Below are 24835 nucleotides of genomic sequence, written 5' to 3'. Positions count from 1 at the left end.
TCACTTTGTAGACCAGGCTGGCCTCGAACTCAGAAATTCGCCTGCCTCTGCCTCCCGAGTGCTGGGACTAAAGGCATGCGCCACCACGCCCGGCTCTTTTCCTTCTTTTCAATGTAAACCCAAAACATAGAAGTTGTCAAGGCTGATAAAGCAGCTGACAAAATTACTAGGAAATATGGAACTATATTTGATAATTTGTTAATTTTGATCTTCCTTTCTGCTCAAAGATTCTCTATTTCTTTCCACTTCACAGCATTGCAATTCTCTTGAATTCACTTGTTTATTGACTGGAGGCTGAAGCTACTAGTATTACAAGTTCAAGACCAGCCTGGGCCACACAGGAAGCTCAAGGCCAGTTTAGGCCTTAGGGAGACCCTGTCTTAATAAATAAGCCTGGTACAGCGGCACACACCATTAGTCCCTGCAGTTGAGTTAGAGACAGGAAGACCACTGTGAGTTCTAGGCCAGCCTATTCTACACTGCATGTTTCAAGCCACCAAGGTTACCCAGTGAGTTCTAGTCTCAAAAAATAATAAATAAACCAACAAACAAACATAGGGCTGCGGTTGTAGCTCCGTGGTAGAGTGCTTGCTAGCATGTGTACTCTGCCCTGGGTTCAATGCCAGTTAGCAGGAACAAAAAGCAGCCCCCTTCCCTTCCCTGATATTCCCTCAAGTGTCAGGAAGAAAGGCTCGCACCAGTGCTCCTTCTGGACCAAACATTTCCAGGAAACTTCCAATGAACTCTCGGGACTTCTCCTCCCACTTCTGGATGAGGTCGATGCTCTTCTCTTCCACTTTCTGCACAAACTCTTTTGACTTTTCCTCCACATCTTTCACTTTCTTCTTTACTTTATCAACTCGTTCTTGCAAGTGGTATTTCTTCTCCTAGACAGGAGACAAATGAATTGTAAGAACTAGTACCCAGGCTGAGTGATGGCTTAGAGGCTGAGTACAGCCTGCACTTCTGGAGAGCCCGAGTTTGATTGACAGCATGACCTTCAGATGGCTCCCTCCTACCTGTATGTGCAGCTCCTGAGAGCTCTAACACCTCTGCCCCCACAGGCACCTGCACTCACATGCACATAACCACAGACATACACATAATTTACAAAAATAATAATATTAATTTATAAAAAGAATACCCAACTTGACTTTGCCTACCATAAAAGAGTGAAAAATTTGGCTACTGATACTGTTTTCAAAATTACAAATTCTGCTTTGCTTAATCTGCTCTGTTATTTATTTAGCATAATAACAGGAAAAATAATCTCTGGCTAGCCAGTCACCTTATATGAAAGTGTGGTGATTCTAACTATGACAGTGAGGGCAGAAATAGATTAGCATGCAACCAAAGGAAGTCAAGGTTGTCAAGATAAATCTAATATAATGACATAGAGATCTATCCAATAAGGCTCCTTCAGATGGGAGAGTGCTTGCACAAGATCATCACACAGCACTTCCAAGAAGCAAACAGGTCAGAGTCAAAGCAGAAATACTAGATCCTTAATTAATTCATGATATTGGATACCCCATCACTAGCTCATTCCATGATTTTAGATAAACTGACTTTCAGTGTGTGTGTGTGTGTGTGAAGGCAGTTCAACATCACATGTCTTCTTTAATTAACTGCTCTCCCCCTTATTTTTCTGAGACAGGGTCTCTCACTGAACCTAGAGCTCACCAGGTCTACTAGGCTGGCCGGCCACTGGGTTCCTGGGATCCTCCTGTCTTAGAGGATGCGCTGCCACACCTAGCTTTTGACATAGGTGCTGCAGATCAGAACTCAGGTCATTACTTGCATGGCAGCCACTCTACCAACCAAGCCATCTTCTCAGTCCATGTTTTGCCTTTTATAAGATGGAGATCTGCTTGCTCATTTGCAAAATGGCAAAGAGTTAGTCCTGCCAACATCCCTAAACATTAGTGTAAAATGGTATAAATGCTCTAATGGAGAAGAAGTGATATTTAGTCAAATGTAAAGCACTATATTGCCTGAACATGCTGGCACTTGCCAGGTAACCCCAGTACTCAGGAGGCCAAGGCAGGAAGATCACAAGTTCCAGGTCAATCTGGGCTACAACTTGAAAGGTTTTATTAAAAACACAAAACAATGCAAAAAAAAAAAAAGGTAGTTTCTTAATTTCTCAACCATAAGGAAGAAAGAGGCATGCAGGTTGCACAAGATAAAGGGTGGGGGGAAGGGGAGGGGAGAGACAGAGAGAGGGGACCATTTGGTTTTGGTTTTCCCCTTTCCTTTCTTTTTTGTCGTTGTCTGGGCACCACATACTTGTAGTGCTCTAGCATCCAGAAGAGAATTGTGAGCTGCCACGTGGGTGCTGGGAATAGAAGAGCAGCCAGTGTTCTTAACTCCTGAGCCATCTCTCTATCCTCTGTTTCTGTTTTATGAGACAGTCTTGCTATGTAGCTTAGATTAGCCTCAAATCTGTAATCTTCCTGACTCAGCCTTCTAAGATGGGATTATAGGGATGCACACTTGGCTCACCTACCTTTTTTTCTTGTTTGTGTTTTAACACAAGGTCTCCTATATAGCCCTGGCTGACCTGAAACCTTCAATTTGAAGTGGTCCTCCTGCCTTTGCCTCCCAAATTGTGGGAGGATGGGATGGACCACTAAGCCCTATTCTGGTTTATCTAATTCTTTCACAGAGCTGGGAACAAGCAAAGGGTTTGGGTAAATAATTATTGCATACAATATAGTTAGTAGGTTTGCTCTGTTTAAATCAACTTTATTGAAGCATTATTTATATATACAATTTACATCTTTCCTAAAAGGCATATATCAAAAGTACCTGTGTGGATTGTGTGTGTGTGTGTGTGTGTTTGAGACAGGACTTGCTAAATAGCCCATGTGGAGAAACTATATATCAAATGCTGTATGTCATTAGCCATATAGGGAGAGATCTGTAGTTTTCATTTTATTCTCAAAAGAACACATAATTTAAAAAAAAAAAAAAAAGCAAAACCAACCAACCAGTTAAGAGCCACTCTTCGGGCTGGTGAGATGGCTCAGTGGGTAAGAGCACCCGACTGCTCTTCCGAAGGTCCGGAGTTCAAATCCCAGCAACCACATGGTGGTTCACAACCATCTGTAACGAGATCTGACTCCTTCTTCTGGAGTGTCTGAAGACAGCTACAGTGTACTTACATATAATAAACAAATAAATCTTTAAAAAAAAAGAGCCACTCTTCATTTGACATAGTGTGCTTGCTATATAACTTATATTTCTGTTGTTCTTTTGAAGCAGAGTGTCACTAAGGCTGGCCGGCCTCAAAATTCTGATCCTCTTTCCTCCAGTCCTTTCACTAGAACAGATGTATCTATGCTGGGATTATAGGCATGCACAATTACATATTCCTATTTGTTAAATTGTTTTGTATGTCTTTTTTTTTTCCTTTCCTTTTATTTTTAAAGACAGGATCTCACTGTGCAGCCCTAGCCATCCTGGAACACACAGAGATCTGCCTGTCTCTGCTCCTAAACACTGGGATTAAAGGTGCCACCACCATGCCTGTCCTTGTATCTATACGTTGATATTATGACGTTAGACTGTGAGGACAGAGCCTGCCTTTGTGCTATACTCTTTGTAGGAGACATGAGGTAGCTCTGGGGAATGGTAATCTCACAGCACACTGAAAAGTGAGCTCAGAGCACACAGCACGAGAAGCACATGTGCCCTACAGTGGCAGGGAGCTATGGGGTGAGGCTGCAACTCACGTTGATAAAGCTGACATTGAGCTCCTTGGCAGTGTAGCCCCTCTGTAGGTTCCGTCTTGCATACACATCGTAGTCACGGACAATGCGGGTGATGATGTCTGATGTGGAGATACCTTCTGTTCTCTGTGTGGGAGCAAACATGCCTAAAGAAAGACAGACAGACAAAACTGTGATGTCCTGCCACATCAAAGGCACAGGCAGGTGGATCTCTGTAAGTTCAAAGCTAGCCTGGCCTTCACAGTGAGTTCCAAGACACAATTTATTCTTTTTAGGGAAAGAAAAGAGAAGAGAAGAGAAGAGAAGAGAAGAGAAGAGAAGAGAAGAGAAGAGAAGAGAAGAGAAGAGAAGAGAAGAGAAGAGAAGAGAAGAGAAGAGAAGAGAAGAGAAGAGAAGAGAAGAGAAGAGAAGAGAAGAGAAGGAGAAAAAAGCAGACTCTATTATTACTATAGGAGAACTCTAGAGATCCTGGCACCCAAGGGACAGAATGAAAGACTAGAAGGAGGCACAGGGTATTGCTTATCCTAGCAATAAGAAAAATATAGAACTTGTCCTAAAATTAAAGAGATGTTTAAATCAAGAATCAACAGATGTTGAGGCTATGCTCACTTACAATGTTGTCCACAGTTTGACCAGAAAAACATTAAATATCTCAGTATCACATTTTCCACTGGCAGCAGGGCCACTGGAGCTGGGCGTGGCTCACTCACCTGCGTCCTTGATGTGCTTATACACATCATCGCTCCCTGCAGAAGAATAGGGGATGTCGTCGTGGGCGACGAAATCAATCTGAAAACAAGAAAACTTCATTTTAAACCCCAGGATAACTGCCTTTTGGAAAGAACCTGTAAATATTCTTGAGCTCAGAAAAAGGGAAACTGGCAGGGGCTATGCCTCAGAACAACCTTTTCTCTGTACTTTTTGCTTGGTTCACACATTCTATAGTCTTCAGAAACCACCAACCTGATCATTTATGGCTTATGGCAAACACAGGAAGTCTATAGGTTTCTTCTCTAGCTATTTCTCTCTGGCCTAAGAGAAGTGCTAGCTTCCCTTCGTACAGTCGGCACGCTGTGGTCAGGGGGACCGGGGGTATCTGGGAAGCCAGAGCCTAGAAAGAAGGGAATCACCCTGTCATACCAGGTCTATAACAATGGGTCACATTAAGGCTTCTAAAAGCATGACGGATTTGGTTACTGTTTAATTAACTGCTTCTTCTCTCAGCTCCTGAGAAAAGGGGAATTTAAAAATTACCACTCAACCAAAGCTATACCCCAGAACAGGACAGCAAAGACAAGGCTTAGTGGGAAGCAAGCTGCGTGGCTGAGATTTACTGCTTATAAGGGGAAAGGGGAGGTTGCAAGTTCTTCTCCCACACCCCTACCCAGGCCAGCTGTGCTGAGAGAGTAACGCTGCCTGTCACCTTTCGTACCACTGTTAAGTGCCGATGGAGGACTGGTGAGATGGCTCAGCAGGTGAAGGCTGGGCTTACCTCCAGTTCTATCCATGAGAGGACTGACTCCCACAAGGTGTTCTCTAGCCTTCACATGTGTGCTATGCCCCCCCCCCCACAGAATAGTAAATACAATGTGGTAAACAGTTACAGTAAATCTACACTGTCGCTTCAGATGCACAGTGGCTGTCACTCTTCCTTTCTGCCGCACTAAACAATTCTGCAACAATCCCACACCCATGTGCACACTGGCTTTTCAAGCTTGAAGGTCTCTAACCAGGGTAATAAATCCATCTCTCAGCCAGACGTGGTGGCGCACGCCTTTAATTCCAGCATTCGGGAGGCAGAGGCAGGCAGATTTCTGAGTTCAAGGCCAGCCTGGTCTACAGAGTGAGTTCCAGAACAGCCAGGGCTACACAGAGAAACCCTGTCTCGAAAAACCAAAACCAAACCAAAACAAAACAAAACAAAAAAATAAAATAAATCCATCTCTCTCTCTTTTTTAAAAGATCTATTTATTTATTATATACAGTGTTCTGCACATATATCTGCATGTCAGAAGAGGGCACCAGATCTCATTACAGATGGTTGTGAGCCACCATGTGGTTGCTCAGGGTCTCTGGAAGAGCAATCAGTGCTCTCAACCTCTGAGTCATCTCTCTAGCCCTAAATCCATTTCTTTAAAGCCCACCCTTGTAGAAGGCATGCTTTATGTGGGAGAACTCAAAGGCCTCTGGGAGTTTTAAAATAATTATTTACTTCTTAGATAAGAGTAAAAACATCCTTGGTTTCTGATTGCACACAATTCCTAGCCCCAAATCAAAGCTGAAAGTAAACTTAACATAAGAAAACATGAAGGCTGGTGAGATGGCTCAGGGGGTAAGAGCACTGATTGCTCTTCTCAAGGTCCTGAGTTCAAATCCCAGCAATCACATTGTGGCTCACAACCAGCTGTAATGAGATCTGACACTCTCTTCTGGTGCGTCTAAAGACAGCTACAGTGTACTTATTTATAATAATAAATAAATTTCTGGGCCACAGGGAGCAGGGACTGAGCAAGTGGGCAGAGGTCCTAGAAATTCAATTCCCAACAACCACATGAAGGCTCACAACCACCTGTACAGCTAGAGTGTACTCACATACATAAAATAAATAAATAAATCTTTTTTAAAAATGCACTATTTCTTGACATGTGAAGCTTTCCTTTTCTTTATTTTTTGTTTTTTAAAAGGTTTTGTTTTAGCCGGGCGTGGTGGCACACGCCTTTCTTTAATCCCAGCACTCGGGAGGCAGAGGCAGGCGGATTTCTGAGTTCGAGGCCAGCTTAGCCTGGTCTACAAAGTGAGTTCCAGAACAGCCAGGGCTATACAGAGAAACCCTGTCTCGAAAAACCAAAAAAAAGGTTTTGTTTTTATATTTTGTATGTGCATGAGTGTGTTGCCTGGTTTGTGTCTGTGCAACACATGTATGTCTGTGTCCCTGGAATCCATGCATGGAGGCCAGGAGGTGTTGGATCCTCTGGGACTGGAGTTACACTCTTGTAAACTACCATGTAGGTGTTGGAAACCAGCCCCAGGTCCTGTGCAAGAACAGAAAGTGCTCTTAATCACAGAGTTATTATTTGTGTGTGCATGTACGTGTATGTGTGTGTGTACACGTACATGTATGTACCGGTGCCTAAGGAGCCTGGAAGACATTGGAATCCCTGAAGCTGGAATTACAAGCCGTTGAAAGCCACCCCGTGTGGGTGCGGGGAACATTCTGGCCTTTTGAAAGAATGAAAGCACTCCTAAATGTTGAGCATCTCTCCAACCTATGGTTTTGAGACAAGGTCTTTGTTATGTAGCTCAAGCTGGCCTCAAACTTTCCTGCTTCAGTCCCTTGGCTTTAGAATATAAACATATTTTTTTACATTTATTTTGTATGTGTTCATTTGTTCATACATTTGTGTATGTAGGCCAGGGGACAACTTGCAGGAGTTAAGATCTCATCTGGACCCAGAATGTAGGTTCAGGGTTCAACTTTAGGTCATCAAGCCAGGCACCAAGTGCCTCTCCCTGCTGAGCCACCTTCCTAACCCAGAGAGATAAGCTGCACGTGTATGGCTAGGACTATGGATAGTCCAGAGATTGCCACACCATAAAGGAGGACACACCTATTGAGTGGGGAAAGCATCCTGTAGTTAGACGGCTCATTTAAGTCCTGTAACAGAGTAACCCGGAGCTCATTGTTCAGTCTCTCTGCACCTTGTTCTCCATGTGTTAATGGAGATACTAACTATCCCCACAGGGCGGCTGTGGGGAGCAACTAGAACACAGTGACTATAAAGTGCTTGTGACCACTATTATAGTAATAACACAGTCGTCATCTCTATGTGAAACTTACATAGAAGGCATAAATGAAGCATAACAAATGGAAAACCAGCCTTCTCCCCCAAACACTGAGGGGGTGTTGGAACTAGGAATGAGTACTTGCGGCCAGTCTTACCCGGTGCTCTGCCAGGAACTCAGGCGTCAGAGTCCAGGGGGCGTTCCGCACCACCTCATCCACATAGCGGCAGTGCTGCACGGCGTCATAGCGCTCATTCTCGTTCATCACAGTGAAGCCCTTGAAGTTATGCGTTAGCTCATCACTGCAGACTGCATCACAGCATCACACAGTTGTAAGTCAAGGTCCCTGTCTAACACTCCTCGTCAACAACCCTTCCCATCGTCTCCTACTTTCTAGGCCTGTGACAATGCCTACCCCATCCCCAACCAATATGGAGAAGAATCTCCTGTATGTACCTCAGGCTGGGTGACAATGTCCTTCCTAATCTAAGACTAACCTTCAGGAGTAACACTTGCTACAGTAAGGCTCACACTTTTGAAAAGGGTAAACTATGGAACTCAGAGCCTGACTTTGAAATGAACCTGCTCTGTATTTCTACACCATTGAGGGTTTTAAAACTGTATTGGAGCTGGAGAGATCTCTCCACAGCTAAGAGCTGGCTGCTCTTATAAACTACCTGAGCTTGATTCCCAGCACCGACATGGTGGCTCCCGACTGTCTGTAACTCCAGTCCTATGGGATCTGATACCTTCTCTAGTTTCCTTGGGCACCAGGCACACATGTGGTACAGAAACACACATGAAGACCAACCAACAAACAAAAACCCACCCATATACATAAAATAAAAATTTTAATGTTTTCTTTCCTATTTTCATTTTATAAGATTGGAATTGACCATATAGCATTTGCTTGACAGAATTTTCTTCTGTTGATTCAAAATTGATGCAGCAAAGTCCAGATGCAGTGTTTTTAAGTAGACAACTGGATGAATGCAGCTCTGTAACGGTATATAACTGCAGACCCTCAGCTGTGAACACCAAGATCATCTAGGACTTCAGTGAGCCTGTCCTACACAGACTGAATCTAAGACAGACACTTCATTCCTTTAGTAAAGGAGTCCTGGGCCAGAGCACTCACAGCACACGAACAGGAGGGAAATTACTCTCTTTCTGGACAACACGTAAAGTCAATGGCTGCTTTCTTACCTCCCACAATTAGATACGTATTAGGGAAAAGGTTCTTCGCTTGCATCAGAGCCCGGGCATGACCAGAGTGAAATAAGTCAAATATTCCATCCGCATAAACTCTCACAGGCCGCTCACCTAAATCCAAACAAAAAAACTCATTACAAAAACATATTTACTCAGTGTCTCACACCTGACAAACTCAAATAGCACTGTGTGACTTTCATTCTAACAGAGCCTCTCTTGTTAGATGTTCTCTAGGACCAGGCATGGTACCAGTTTGGAAGCAGAGGCAGTAAGATTACCAAATTCAAGGCCAGCTTGAACTACAGATTAAGTCAAAGCCAGTCTGGACAACGTAATAAGAGCCTGTCTCAAAATAAAAGTAAAAAGAGAGTCTGGTATATAACCCTATTGAGATATAAATACACATATGTATATATACATATGTATATCTCAATATACATCTCATATGTATATATAGTGTAGAGGCTTTGAATAAGGCCCTAAGTCCAGTGCCTATTTCTATTAAAATAAAACACAAACATGAGCCATTTTACTAATTGTCTTAGTCCAACTGTACAGAGGAACCTGAACCAAACACAAGAAGGCCCAAAGACTGAGGTATTATTCCCTTACTAAAGGTGGCCACTTCTATCTCTGATATCTAGAATTTAGACTGGGGTCCATGTTTTTATATGGACTGAGTAGTTTTTCCTTAATGCCACCTAAGATATATTAAATATTTAGTCAATGAATACATATCCTGAACTTCAAAATCCTTGCCTTAAGAAAAGATGAACTTTTAATATATGTATGGAGGAGGTGTGTGCATGTAAATGCAAGTACCTATCCCAGAGGCATCCAACTGCCTGGAGCCAGACTCCTAGGCAACTGGGAGCTGCCCACCATAGGTGCTGGGACTTGAACTGGGGTCTTTTAACCACTACACCATCTCTTCAGCTCCCAAACCCTCCCCCTGTAATTTACGACATTTCAGGTTTGTTTAAACAGAATGTAAAACTCCGCTCTGACTGCTAACATTCTCATTTTCAGTTTGCCTTGATCACTAATAAGTAACACTTTGCTTTGAAAATAAATCCTAGTTAGGCATGGTAAAGCATGTATTTAATACCAGCACTTGGAAGGCAGAGACAAGCAGATCTTTTCCTTTTTCCATTAATTAGAATAAAAAAGAACTGTCTGTTGAGTTATTTTTAATAACTGTAGTGGCCTATGAAAAGAAAAGCCAGGAAATCATCTGCAAGTGCATGAGACCAATTCCAGGGTCAAATAAACGTATTGCTCATTGTGTTTCAAATGAGCAAGTCCAGGAGCCTAAGGACACTGAAGGAGGAACTATTTCAGGGTGGCAGCAGAGGGCAGCAATAGGAACATGGCCACCTCTTAAGGAAAGAAGGACCAGAGTCCCATCTGATGGACAGAATTGAAGCCTGGAGACATACTTCTCCCCTTGTCCCAGGAGCGGTAAGCTTTGCACGGTAGTATCTCAGCCAATGAGGTTTATCCAGGGCATGATTACTGCCAAACAAAACCTCTTGCCTGGTGGTGGTTGCACATGCCTTTAATCCTAGACTAAGAAGGCAGAGGCAGGCAGATTTCTTTGAGTTTGAAGACAGCAAAGGCTACACAGAGAAAACCTGTCTCAAAAACAGGTTTTTAAGAGGCTTTTCAAAAAAAAAGCCTCTTAAGGGCTGTGGATCAGGGAAAAGGAAAATGGTTGTCAAGAGGTTTGGATTTGGGCTGGAGAGATGGCTCAGTGGTTAAGAGCACTGACTTCTCTTCCAGAGGTCCCGTGTTCAATTCCCAACAACCACATGGTGGCTCACAATCCTCTGTAATGGGATCTGATACATTCTTCTGGTGTGTGTCTGAAGACAGCTATAGTGTACTCAAATAAATAAAAATCAATAAATCTTTTTTTAAAAAAGAGGTTTGGATTTTTTAAAAGATTTATTTAATGTATGTAGCTGTACAGATGGTTGTCAGCCTTCATGTGGTTGTTGGGAATTGAAATTTTAGGACCTCTGCTTGCTCCAGTCAACCCCGCTCACTCCAGTCGGCCCGCTCGCTCAGACCCAAAGATTTATTTATTATTATACTATGTATAGTACAGGTACACTGTAGCTGGCTTGAAATGCACCAGAAGAGGGCATCAGATATCTCCTTATTGAAGAGCAGTCAGTGCTCTTACCTGCTGAGCCATCTCGCCAGCCCAGAGGTTTAGATTTTTAAAATAGCTCTATCCATAAACATGTAATATTTAAACTGAGAAATCATACTTTGCTGATAGGAACATAATTCAGCAACATTTATCAAAGACAAATGGCAAATGCTTGGCTCCTTCGAGCCAGCCACTGTCACTCCAGGACACGGTCTTTCAGACATACTCTCACCGTGGCATTGTTTGCAATAGCAAAGGTGTGGAGACAACGCTTTACTGGAAAACTGAGCCCATGACATGGTGCAGGAGCCATAAGCTAGGTACTCAGACAGCCACAAGAAGCTGATCATCCTGGTTGCTGTTAAGAGAGACATGATGGCGGGGAGACAGGCTGAGAGGAAGACTTCTCAATCTGCGTTCTTTCAGTGCTGTGGGTGCCACATCAGGTTATAATACAGGAAATACATTCTTACTGAAATTTTTGCTTTTATCTACTATGTGTGTATGGGTATAAAAGAGACAGAGAGTAAGCATATGCAAGCACACCATGGAGACACATAGTGAACAGAGGACACTTGTGGGAGTCACCATGTGGGGTCTGGGGACTGAACTCAGGCTGTGGAGCTTGGCAGCAAGCTCCTTTACCTATGAGTCAATCTTGCTGGCCCAAAACATTAGAATTAAGTAAAACAGGCCAATATAATGGAAAATAATAAGTGTGTTTCTTCCTTCCTTTGAGACAGGGTTTCTGTGTGTAGCCCTGGCTGTCCTGGAACTCACTCTGTAGACCAGGCTGGCCTCAAACTCAGAAATTAAAGGTTTGTGCTGCTGCCACCTGCTGTGGTTTTCTTTTGATACTAAGAATTTTAAAACCCAGGGATCCCTGCGCCTGCTTTACCATGGAGCTATACCATTGTCCTATTGACGTATATTTACTATTGTTCTATAACATAAAGGTTAGCTCAAGTTGTCAACCAGCTTCCATCCTTTTTAAACTTGGTTTATTTATCTACAGGACAAAATAAAATAAAACGTGAGTTTAGAATCAGCTGAGCAGTGGTAGCACATGGCTTTAATCCCAGTACTCCTGCAAAGGCAGGAGGCTCTCTTGAGTTTAAGGTTAGCCTGGGTTTATAGAGTGAGTTCCAGGACAGCCCAGGTTACACAGAGGAAACCCCGTCTTGAAAACAAAACAACAACAAAAACCAGGAGTTGGTTTTTTATCTACTTTTAATCCGAGAATTCATGAAGAAACTAACACTGGGTTTTCTGAAGCAAGGCTTGAGGGGCTATGACACCCTTTTACTTGATCCTAAAAAGCAGACTAGACTGTAAAAGCTATGAACATATTGTAGAATAGCCACAGCAAAGCAAGGGGTGGTCTGGCAGAGTAATCACTGTCTAGGGAGTGGAAAAGTGGAATGTTACCCAGGAAGACTATTTGCCAGCACAATAAAACACAGCTGAGCCTTTCCCCAAACAACATGCACCTACACTTCTGCAGTGCCCCTTCCAAGTGCTCCACCACAGCAGTATCCTAAGGAAGGCCTCACTCACCTCCAGTCTCTGAGGTGAGCAATACACATGACCATTTTAGCCAAATGGTCAGAAGGGGTCACTGTTGCAAAAGTCTCGGGAGAAGCAAGCACCAATAAGCCACACCCTGATTGGCAACTGTCTCATCTTGTTGAGAGCAACAGCCAGTCACTCTCTGGTTATAAATAAGGTGGATGCATTACTCTTGCTAAGCAAGCAGATGCCTTCCCCAGCCAGGCAAAATCCAGTTTCAATTCACTGTCTACTGAGATATTCTGTCAATCAGTCACTACACACTGAACCCACAGTCTGAGGAGAGCTAAGCCTGTGCTCTTCCTCAGCGTCACACCCTCAGCCTACCACCACACATATTTTCAGTTTTTGAAATTACCAAGATGATATGTGGATAATCTAACAACACTCTGGGTAACTGTGCAGAGATCTGAGTAAGGTATTATTCTGAACGTGTGTCGTTATGCTATACATAAAAAGTTCCTGACTCCAACAGATTTTATACCATGGTTGAATGTGAAACATGAACTGTCCGTTGGCATTTTGAAATTTGACTTCCAGACCAGTGAAATGACTCGGTGGATAAAGGTACTTGCCACGAAGCCTACCAACTTGAGTTCAGTTCCCAAGACATACGGTAGAAGGAGAAAACCAACTTCTGAAAGTTGTCCCTCATCTCAACATGCACACATAGACATACACACAAAATAAGTAGAGAAATGTAATTTTTTAAAAAATTAAGAGACCACATAGTGAAAACCTGTCCCATTAAATAACAAATTAATTAAATTCGCTTCATGAATCAGAAAGGTAGTATAAGATGAGTCATATCTAAATACTTTTTGCATAAAAAGAATAATCTCAGGGGCTAGTATTTGTTATTGTTTTAGGACTCTAGGTATTATAATAATAAATACAGCCAATGGGTCCTGGGATCCCCTAGCCATTGTCTAGCACCATTTCCAGTCATACTTTACTATTCATTACTTAGAAAAAAAACAAACATAAACACAATTAAGAAGTAATCACAGTGCACAACTTTTAATCCCAGTACTTGGGAGGCAGATCTCTGTGGGTCACAAGGCAACAACAGAGAGACACTGTCAAAAACAAACCAAACCAAACCAAACACAATCACCTTTAATCCCAATGCTGGCACAGGGGTCAAGGAACAGAGGCAGGTGGATCTTTGAGTTCCAGGTCTACAGAGTTCCAGGCCAACCAGGAACAAGGATGAGAGGTAAAATTCATAAACTCATTGCATATGTGTGAGACTGTATTGTGGTTGTAATGACATCTTACTCTTTGTGCTTGCCTGGAGTTAAGTTCAGCCCTATATTGGTAGAATAGATAGAATACTTATCATGGTAATTAGAACAGGAAAAAGATTAGAAAAAGGTAAAGAAAGAATTAGCTGTCTGACTGCTTGTATGACTTAGCATTTACCACAAATGCTCATGAGATGTTTCATTTGTGTGGGTAGGTAGTCTATTTTGTTCCTTTTATTTGTTTGTTTTTTGTGTTTTACCTGCATATATGTCTTTCCGGTTTTTTGTTCGTTTGTTTGTTTGATTGGTTAATTGGTTGGGTTTAGTTTTTTTTTAAGACATGGTCTCACTATTTAGCCCTGGCTTTCCTGGAACTCACTCTGTAGACCAGGCTGTACCTGATTTTAGAGATATGTTTGCCTCTACCTCCTGAGTGCTGGAATTTAAAATGTGCACCACCACACCCAGCTGTGTCTGTGTATCTTGTGCATGCACTGCCCACAGAGGCCAGAAAGGGTGTCAAGTCCCTGGAACTGGAGTTAATGGGTGTGATGTTTGTATATGCTTGGGCCAGGGAGCAGCACTATTCGGAGGTGTGGCATTTTGGAGTAGGTGTGTCACTATGGGTGTGGGCTTTAATACCCTTTGTCCTAGCTGCCTGGAAGCCAGCCTTCAGATGGAGATGTAGAACTCTCAGCTCTGCCTGCACCATGCCTGCCTGGATGCTGCCCTGCTCCTCTGAACCTGTAAGCCAGCTCAAATTAAATGTTGTCCTTTATAAGACTTGTCTTGGTCATGGTGTCTGTTCACAGCAGTAAAACCCTGATTAAGACAATAGGTAAGTCATTTTTTTCTGTGAGGGTGGGTGGCTTTTTGAGACAGTGTCTCAACTTCAGTCTGGCCTCAAATTTGCTTTGTGATAGCCAAAGATGATCTAAAATGATCCTCCTGCCTCTACTTCCAAGCTGAGATTACAGGTGTAATTGTAGTTGACTGACACCATGAGAAAGAACTGTGGAAAAAATGCTGAGGCTAGAAAAAGTATATGACAGTATATTGATTATTTGGATATTTGTAAAAACAGACATAATCACAGGGCAAGAAATACAGCTGAATGTAGAACACTTGCCTTTTTTGGGGGGGGGGTTCTTTTTTTTTTTTTTTTTTNGTTTTTCGAGACAGGGTTTCTCTGTGTAGCCCTGGCTGTCCTGGAACTCACTCTGTAGACCAGGCTGACCTCGAACACAGAAATCTGCCTGCCTCTGCCTCCTAAGTGCTGGGATTAAAGGCATATGCCACCACGACCCGGCTCACAAAAAAACCAAATAAGCAAACAAGTCATAATTCAGCTAGAGCTAGCAAGATTCTTGTCTTGTCTTTTCTACCACCACGGGGATCAAACCCAGGTCCTTGAATGTCCTACCAATGAGCGAGCGACATTCTCAGCCATCAGGCCAATAGTTGTGATATTTTCTATTTTGTTTTTCTGTTTCATGACCACTAAGCCAACAACCCAAGAAACAAATGCCTAACAAGGAAAACAATTTAGAGTTTTATAGAGTGAAGGAGTTACCCCTCCAACAGAACACTGAGGCAGACGAGCATGCTGAACACTACAGCAAATAAAACCGTTAAGCAGTTACTTACACGGAGTTCCCCTGCAGGCTTCTTCCATAGTCACCCTGACATAGGGTTTACTAAAGTCAACTTCAATTTCATCAGAAAAAGGAGCTGGCTGCCGCAAACCCTGAACAAGAAAAAATTAAGTTAAATTCAATGGTGTTCACTGAAGTACTCGCTATACCTTTAAAGGACAGTCAGTTATTCAATCATGTGACTAAAATTTCATAACACTGAGAAGGAAAGAAAAGTATTCTAAAGTGAAGAGTGAACGTTGCAGCCTTCTTCAGACTGACTTAACTGTGGGGTGAAGAAGGAACACCTTTCTGGCCATTTCAGGGATAAACCGAGCAGTCTGACTGGGAAGCTAAGCGGTGCTCTGGAAAGATGGCTCCCCACAGCATGGTGGAGCAACAAGCCTTGGACCCTGTGACAAAACCTCTGCACTCCTTCAACTAGAGAGCGGGAAGGCGCGCAGTGCCTCAGTGGACCCTGGCTGCTTAATGTCTGCTGTGATTGTGTTCCAATGCTCCCTAGGAAGCAAGGACGACCACAGTGCCACCCATTTACAGAGGAAGCAAAGGGCAGGGAAGTTATGAGAACCATATGTGCTAAGAAGCAAAGCTGAAACCAGAATGTGGGCGAGCTTGCCTCTCTGTACATGGCTTCAGTTGGGAGGTTTTGTTTAATTTATTCCTAAATTTTTATTTCTATTGGATACTATAATGAATGGAACTTTTTAAAAAGGCACTTCGGTTGTTTCTTATTAGTATACAGAGATGTAACTGATGAGTACAATGGACTTCTGTATATTTCCTTGGTCCTGTAACTGCATAACTCAACCACTAGGTTTGTTTTGTTTGAGAAAGGGTCTCTGAACTCCTGATCCTCTATCTCTACCTCCTAAGAGCTGGAATTACAGGTGTGTGCCACCATGCTTGGCTTCACCTATTAGTGTTAGTGGTTGTCATATTTTGTTGATGCCTTAGGATTCTCTGTACATGAAATACTGTCATCTGTGAACAAGTACAATTTAACCCAGCTCTCTTCAATCTGGATGGTTTATTTCTTTTTAACACACCATATTGCCATTAGAATGTCTAGTACAACACTGAGCAGAAGGGAGGAGATAAATATCCTAGCCTCATTCCTAGTCTTGGAGCAGAGGAGTCATGAATCTTCACATTACATGTGAAGTTGTAGGTTTTTTGCCTAATTTTTTTTTAAACTAGGCTGAGGCAGTGGTTTTCAACCTGTGGGTCTTGACACCTTTGGGGAATGCATATCAGACATCCTACATGTCATATATTTACATTATAATTCACATCAATAGGAAAATTACATATATGAAGTAGCAATGAAAATTGTATGGTTGAGGGTCACCACAACATGAGGAACTGTATTAAAGAGTTGCAGCATTTCTGCTCAGTTCGAAGATTGAAAACCACTGTTCTAGTGTCTACTGCCATGATACCATATTATAACTATGTAATATAATACTGTTTGTTCAACTCAAACATCAACATGTAAGTGCAGAAATAAATGTGGAATGATACAAGATACAAGTGTCATTTAGCAATGAGAAATTAAGCAGTGCCATATACCATGACATGAGTTAATCCTGAAAACATATTCAGTGAAAAAGGCCAGCCACATAATGTATGTTTCCACTTTTAAATAATGTCTGCACAAAGCAACACCAAAGAAACAGAAACATTAGTGGTTTCCAAAAGCTGAGCAGAAATGATTGATTTGCTAGTAAATACAAGGCTTCTGTGGGTGGTAAATATACTCTAAAATTGGTTATGGCATTGTGACTAAAAAACAATCTGTGATTATACAGAAAACGACTGACTTGCGGGCTGTGAGACAGTTACATGATATATCAGTTACAGTTCAATGTAGCTGTTCCAAGAGAAGAACAGTTTTGTTTGCTTTTGCTACAGAGCTCAAAAGGAGTTGAAAATACAGGTGTACAGTGGCGACAGCACACAGAGGCAGATGCTCTTCCCTCTAGGGTCAGTCAGCGTGCTGGGTGAGGGGTCAGGAGATGGCATAGAAGGTCAGTGAACCCCATGTAAACATTTTACAGGAATCTATGAAGCAAAGTAATTTAAAGTCATGAAATTCTCCAGTTCTAAGGACCAAGGAGTTTCAATCTTCTCAAAGCTCTTTTCTCCAACAGACTGGAAGCCTCGGCTCTGCCCCCGTACAGAGCCTGCAGCATTGGAGTTTATTAGTTGTCCTTCCTCCAGGTGGACAGCTGAGCTTCAGCCACAGCCTCTTTAGTCTGGATTCGCTGAGAAACTTTCAGAAATTAACAATGCACTACTTTTTTGTTTGCTTTTTGGATACAGTGTCCCACTTGTAGTGTTTGCTGGCCTCCACTCTGATGTAAACCAGGCTGGCCTTGAACTCAGAGATGCCTGCCTGCCCAGTACAGAAGTACTGGTGTGCTGGGACTGAACACAGCTTTGGTGGCTACTAAGCCATCTTCCGAGTCTTCTTTGACATATAGAATCACACTTCCTAAAATGTCCATGTTTTTGTCTATGGAATCTGTGAAAATGTTACCTTACATGGCATAAGAGGTTTTATAAATACGGCTAAATTCTGGCTATCAGGGCAAGAAAATTATTCTGGATAATATGGACATGGTAAATGCAATCCCAAAGTTTTTGTAGCTAGAAAGAGAAGGCAGGGAATTGCAAGTCAGAGCAATGTGATGGTGGAAGCACCAGTGCCACACCGAGTGCCACACAATGAATACCCTCTGGAAGCTGGAGGAAAACAAAGGAAATGACTTTCTCCACACTACTGTCTGTGCCAACACCCATTTCAGAGCTCTACTCTCCAAACATAATTCTCCTATGGTTTAACATTAACTCCAATGATCCGCAAGTGTCTTTTGCTATGTTTTTAGGGGAAGCTTTAGAAAGGTACCAAGCTGAGACAAGATAGGAAGTTTTCAATGGTGTCCTTCACCTAAGACTCACAGTAGGCTAGGAAGTATGACAGTAAAGTCCCAGAGATGGAGGTATATAGGAGGCAGTGGTGGCTGTGCCCAGCAGTAAAGTGAAGAATTGACACAGGAAGGACCGAAGAACACAGACACATCCCAAATCACTAGCCGGAACCACCACTCTTTGACTTTGTTACCACAGATTTGACTTTTAGCCCAATATGGACACATCCTCCAAATTTTCCCACCATTTTTCTCAATCCCCATGTACAGCTCCCACAACTGAGTTGTAGTTCATGTGGCAAGAAAGCTAACAGCTTTCCCACTCACGGCTTGCTCTGCCCATCACTTAAGACCACTATCCGAGACAGCGATGGCAATGTCATCCATGTCCTATTGCTCTCTCCCTCCACCACCAGGGCGTTGCCAGTCACAGCTCTTCACTTACAACTGCGCAACGCTGCACTTTGGAAGGAATTCCATCTTCCTCTGTTGCTCCATTAGGGCCAGGTGCCTCTTTCCTCCTCTTCCTCGAATTGACTTTAGCTGAACTCTGTGCATCCATCTTCTTTTAACTGCTCAAAAGAAAGGGGGTGGTGGTGAAAAAAAAGTCTGAACCAGTATTTCAGAGACATAAATACATTCAGCATAACATTAATTAAAAAGTATAAATTTCACCAAGATGAGCCAATGACAAAAACAAGGATTCATAAAACACTACTGTGCAACAATGGCCACAGTTAATCTCCTGACCTTGAAACTCCTCCCAACACTGCAGCATACACACAGCCCATTTCATATCTTGGCTGTGTGCAGAGGACTGTAATAACTGGGCTGAGAAAGATACCAATTCAAATCAAATTAGCTAAAATGTTTGTGACCAGTTGGGAATATTTATCCTTAGACTACTGATTACAAATTCCTAACCTGAAAACACGAACTACAAACCACTGTGAAATCTGAATTATTCTTAACACACTGAGGATATTCAACTTACAGAGACTGTGTGTGTGTTGTGTGTGTTGGGAGGTTGAGACAGGGTTTCATCATGTAGCACTGGCCTCAGACTCACCCTATAGGTAGACCAGGGCGGCCTCAAGCTTGGGATGCTTCTCTTGCCTCTGCCTTCCAAATATCACAATTACAGGAATGCACCCCACTTCCAGCTCATACTACAGAAATCATCTATAGAAATACAGAGGTGCAATGTGAGAGCTGTCTTTAATAAAATGCTCTTGCCGCAGCCTTCTAGTGCTGGGATTACAGCTGAGAGTCACCATGCCATTTCTTCTTCTTTCAGGGTCACTACCTCTAACTAGTTCAGAATTTCCAGCTAATAAAACACACCAAATCTCTTTTTCCAAAAGAAAAATTCACTTTTCTGTCTAACTTAACAGAGAGTTTCTGGTACCTACGGCTCATGAGAATGTGAACCAATGTTCCTGTTTAGATATGGGCTTATGCTACCTTGCCAACCCCAGTGGAAATATTTGCATTAAACAAAAATTTTTTTACGGGCCTGGTGAAATGGCTCAGTGGGTAAGAGCACCCCACTGCTCTTCCCAAGGTCCTGAGTTCAAATCCCAGCAACCACATGGTGGCTCACAACCAGCTGTAATGAGATGAAGTCAGCTACAGTGTACTTATGTATAACAATAAATAAATCTTTGGGCCAGAGCAAGCATGGACTGAGTGAGCAGAGTTGACCAGAGCGAGTGGGGCCAACCAGAGCGAGCAGGGGTCCTAAAAATTCAATTCCCAACAACCACATGAAGGCTCACAACCATCTGTACAGCTACAGTGTACTCATATACATAAAAATAAATAATTAAAAAAATCTTTACTACATTTATGTGTGTGTGTGCACATATATGTGGAGGAGGTCAAAGGACAACTTATGGGAGCTAACCCCTCCTTCCTATCATACAAGTACTGGGACTGGACTCAAGTTGTCAGGTGTCAAGTGCCTTTACCCAAAGAACCACCCTGTTAGTCCCAAATTTGCATTTTTCTTGGGTAATACAATCTGCATGGAAGAACTGATTTCTTTTAATGATGAACTGCTAGGCTCCCCCAGAATATAGAGAGAGTAAGCTCTACGATTAACTGTCATTTCTACCTAAGGTAATGAACGGCAGGGGAAAAGAAAAGACAGACAGACTGAGGCCATCCCCTTTGCCTCCATGCTTCCTGGAAGCCCTCCTGGACAAGCCATTCTCTGAGCAGCTGCAGCTCCACTTTCCTTCCCTTCCTGTAGTTCAAGTCCATGTAGAAATGTGGCAAGATCTACAAGAAACCTGGCCAGGTTCTTAAGAGGCTTAAGGTAACGCCCTGAGAGTCGGAGCTAAGCAGAAGCCTGACCTAGAGAGATATCAGTCTAGAGTGGCAGGGGAACACACCCAGAAACTGCCTTTCCTTACAAATGCAAACTGGCATGGACCAAGGTGCAGTGTCTGGAGAAACTGAATTCTCCCAGTTAACAACTGTTCTTCCAAAAATGTGCACTGAGCTGAGAGGCTTGGTAAGAATGAAGTCAGTCCAGTTTCTTACATGCTTATCACAGGCCTCTTCTATAAGCATCTGTTCAATTCCTCAACCGAGGCTTCTGTGTGTATGTGTGTGTGTCGAGTTGACAACTAACCAACACATACCTAAAACATCACAGTATGCCAGGACAGTGATACAAGCTTGTAATCTCAATACTTGAGCACCAAAGGCTGAAGAGTGAGTTCAAAGCCAGCTTGGTCTGTACAGCAAGTTCCATGGCAGTCTTAGTTACACACCAAGACCTTGTCTCATAGAAGGCAAGCCTGGAAAGGTAGCTCAGTGGTGAACTTGCCTACCATGCAGAGGCATTTGGTCCAACTTTGAGCACCACAGACACATAATCGTGGTGTCGATGGCTCCGTGAGTAAAAGTACCCATGCCAAGTCTGATGACCTACATTCAGTGTCCAGGTCCCACATGGCGGAAGGAGACAACCAACATCTGCATGTTGTGCTTTGACCTCCACACATGCACACACCTCCCATAAATCAATGAAGAAGTAAAAAAATGAATAAGTGTACTAAAATTAAATACAGGTAGCAAGTATTTTAAGGAGACTTCACATCTATATGTTCTGAAACAACCCAGTGCAGCCCCCAGAGTACCATGAGACTGAGGAAAGAAGCAAACAGACCTAAGCTGTATAGAACATAGCTTATTGGAGGACGATTGAGAGAAGTATGGTCATAAGCAACATCGAGACCAGTTAGAACCTGCAAACTGGGTCAAATGGGGGAGGTGTTATTTATGGATCAAGACAAAAATGACTATCATGGCTGGAATGTACCTGCTTTATCTTAAGATAATAGTAACGAGTCAGGAGTGTCCCTGGATCAAAGGTCCCTATGATAAGTTGACACATGTGACTCTAGTGACTTTCATCCATTTATGATTTGCTGGGAAAGTGTGCAAAAATGGTTATTGGAAGCAGACATGGTAGCTACAACCCAAGACTGTAGTCATGTGAATACATAAGCTTATCACCTCACAGTGCAAATTTCTCATTCCTCTCCACAAAAGTCATAACAAGCTCCAGTGATAAGCAAAGGTCCAAAGTCTCATCTGAAACTCAAGGCATCCTGTAGTGAGAATGTTGCTTTCTTAAAACAGTTATGTTCTGTGGGTGTGTGGGATTTGGGGCTACTTTAGGCTGCACAGAAGCTAACTGCGATTTGTCTCATGCTCTGGCAAAGGCATGATTCTGCCAGCTGAAGATACACTTGGAATTCTGGGGACTCTTGAGAAGGTATAGAAATGCCAGAGCTCCAAGAGGCTGCTGCAGTTTATCAAGAAGTCATGAGCAAAGAACCAACTGCTAAGATCAACATTGCCCCAAGGAACTTGATGCCCCTCCTCAGCAGGAAGCAGTCTAATGAGATCATGCCTCCTTTTCCCTCTAACCTTCCTTTTCTCCTACCTAGTGTTTGGTGGGATGGGGGTGGGGGGACAGTGTGTGGAAGGGATGGGGTGGAGAAGGGTGATAGGTAAAAGAAATCAAAAAAGTAGCCAAAATTACAGTTATAGCAATCATGGCTATATGTGATTCCCTCTAAAACAATAAGCAAGTTACATATACCCAAGATAAAAATGGTGGAATAGGGATAGAATAAAAGAAAGCTAGCAATAAGTAGAAAGAACAAGTAGTCCAAAGCCAGTCTGAAAAGGCAGCAAGGAAGACACTAACGGATGAAGCCCAAGGCCACGTCTCTCACACTTTGCTGAGGAGTGAGTCCCCAAGACTTTGCTGCTTATCACCTAGGCTGGTCTTCCATGCTGCCAGAAGCTCTCTGCCTACCAGGCCCACTGCTGACAGTTGTTACCTTTTTGGGGTCAAAACTGCTCCCCAACATGCCTGACTACACCAGAAAAGGTTTGTCTGGGCTCTCTGAGGAAGTTTCTGCCCTGTGAGAAACTTCTGCTTGGCCTCCTACGGAGGCTTCCTTTGAAATCTGGGTGGGTGCTACCATGATCCCATAACCCTTGCATTCTGCATACCTGCATACTCAGCACATAAACACTAAAGTACAAGCTGTACCTAGACCCATGTGATTCATGCCTCAGTCACCAAGTGCTTGGCCAGTATGAACCAGGGAAATGAATTTAAGGCACTTCCCCCCAAGACATTTGCTGCAGTAATTCTGTTCTGCCAGTCCTCTGGGCCTGTGATGGAGGAAGAGCCTGATTTCTGAGCTACACTAGCCTTTTCCAATTACCCCAATGCTAAGCATCACTCTCTAGCACTCAGCTTCTTGCACACATCCTCTCATCATGTTTCTTTGTTCCTTCTCTGGCTGCATAGCTTCCAAATCTTTCCACCTTGCTTCCTTTGCTCCTTAGATTCACTGTGATCTGGGTAAAAATAATAACTCCTGTTTCTCAGCCCAGACACTTACTTGTTTTAAAATCCCTTCTACCAGGGGCTGGAGAGAGAGCTTGGAGGTTGTCTTATTTACTGTTCTTCTTTCTTTGTTTTTTAGAAATGAGGTTTCTCTGTGTATCCCTGGCTGTCCTAAAACTCACTCCATAGACCAGACTAGGCTCCAACTCAGAGATCCGCCTGCCTCTGTCTCCTGAGTGCTGGGATTAAAGGCGTATGCTACCACTGCCTAGCATCTTAGTTACAGTTCTATTTCTGTGAAGAGATATCACAACCAAGGCAACTCATAAAATAAAGCATTAAATTTGGGGCTTGCTTAAAGTTTTTGAGGGTGAGTTCATAATTATCATGAAGAAGTGGATAGGCACTGTGCCAAGCAATAGCTGAAAGCTTTACACACTGATACACAGGCACAGGGAAGAGAAAGAGAAACTGGACCTCGAATGGGCTTTTGAAACCTCAAAGCCCACTCAATGATATACCTCCTCCAACAAGGCTGTAATATTCAAAATGAATTCAAGACCACCCAGTACCTTCCCCCTTCGAAAAGGAATTTCCAAACTATACTAGCAAGACAAGTGCAAAGCCAGATAAAAAAGCTGGCTGACTAAACAAATGTAAAAACATAGTTTTAGCGGTCAAAATGATTAAAGCCTACAGCTACCAAAACAATATTAGCTGTTCTCAGAGAAATAACCATAACAAGATAGCAGTTCCCAGAGAAATTCCCCTACCCCGCCCCACACTGAATTCTGAGAAAGACCACAAACCACCCTGACCTTGCTAGGATTCCTTGTGACGTTAGTAGCTGTGACTAACCCATAAGTTCAAAATGGACTATTGCTTTGCTGACCAAATCATAATAACCCACCATGGGGGCAAGCAAAGTGAGTCACTAGGCCAAAGGTAGTCACTATGCAAACCAACCAATGCCTGAAAGGGTTACTTGCTACACCAATGAGAACCCTATTTCCCAAATCTGCCCCTTACAAAGGTATAAAAAGTGTGTTCTTTCTTTGTTCTATGTCTCTCCTCTGGCCTGCATGCTGAGAGGGGAGTCCCCAGCATGTTGGGTCAATAAAAATCCTCATGTGGTTTGCAGCAATGGCGATCTCTATGGTCTTTGTGAGTAAGGGTCTTTTGACGAACTCCAACAGGCCATACCTTCTAATCCTTTCCAAACAGTTCCACTAACTGGGGACTAAATACTTAAATATTTAAACCTATGGACCATTCCCATTCAAACCACCACAGTGGTTAAGCCACTGGCTGTTCTTCTGGGAGACCAGGGTTCAGTTCCCAGTACCCACATGGTGGCTCACAATCGTAACTCCAGTTCAAGTGATATGATATCCTCTTCTGGCCTCTTTCAGGCACTACACATGCATAGTGCACAAATATACAAGCAGTTAAAACACCCATACACATAAAATAAAATAAAATAATTTAAAAAAATCTCTTCTGTAGTCTCAGCTACTTGAGAAAATGAGAGGAAAACTGAAAAGTCAAGGCCAGCCTCAGCCACATAATAAGTTCAAGACCAGAGTAGATAACTAGTAAAACAGTGTCTCAAAATAAAAGTAAAAAGAGAGCTGGGGATTAGGCTCAGTAATAATGAGTGTTTGC

General features: G+C 42.9%; 1 protein-coding gene across 3 annotated transcripts in view; it reads right to left on the bottom strand.

The window, feature by feature from the left end:
- The window catches only part of Pcyt1a (phosphate cytidylyltransferase 1, choline, alpha), a 42546-nt gene that overhangs the window by 4302 nt on the left and 13409 nt on the right, over positions 1 to 24835 (bottom strand). For all 3 annotated transcript variants that reach the window (XM_021184604.2, XM_021184606.1, XM_021184605.2), the window contains exons 2-8: positions 18734 to 18860; positions 15351 to 15450; positions 8724 to 8840; positions 7675 to 7826; positions 4445 to 4523; positions 3738 to 3880; positions 699 to 887 (exon numbers count right to left, since the gene is read on the bottom strand). In XM_021184604.2, the coding sequence (XP_021040263.1) occupies positions 699 to 887; positions 3738 to 3880; positions 4445 to 4523; positions 7675 to 7826; positions 8724 to 8840; positions 15351 to 15450; positions 18734 to 18850 (897 nt within the window). In that variant the 5' untranslated portion in view covers positions 18851 to 18860. The remainder of the gene's footprint in view (positions 1 to 698; positions 888 to 3737; positions 3881 to 4444; positions 4524 to 7674; positions 7827 to 8723; positions 8841 to 15350; positions 15451 to 18733; positions 18861 to 24835) is intronic.

This window comes from Mus caroli, chromosome 16 (assembly GCF_900094665.2).
Source record: "Mus caroli chromosome 16, CAROLI_EIJ_v1.1, whole genome shotgun sequence".
In the NCBI taxonomy this organism is placed as follows: Eukaryota; Metazoa; Chordata; class Mammalia; order Rodentia; family Muridae; genus Mus; species Mus caroli.
The sequence above is the reverse complement of the archived record's forward strand: the minus strand, read 5'-3'. Positions and strand labels throughout refer to the sequence as shown.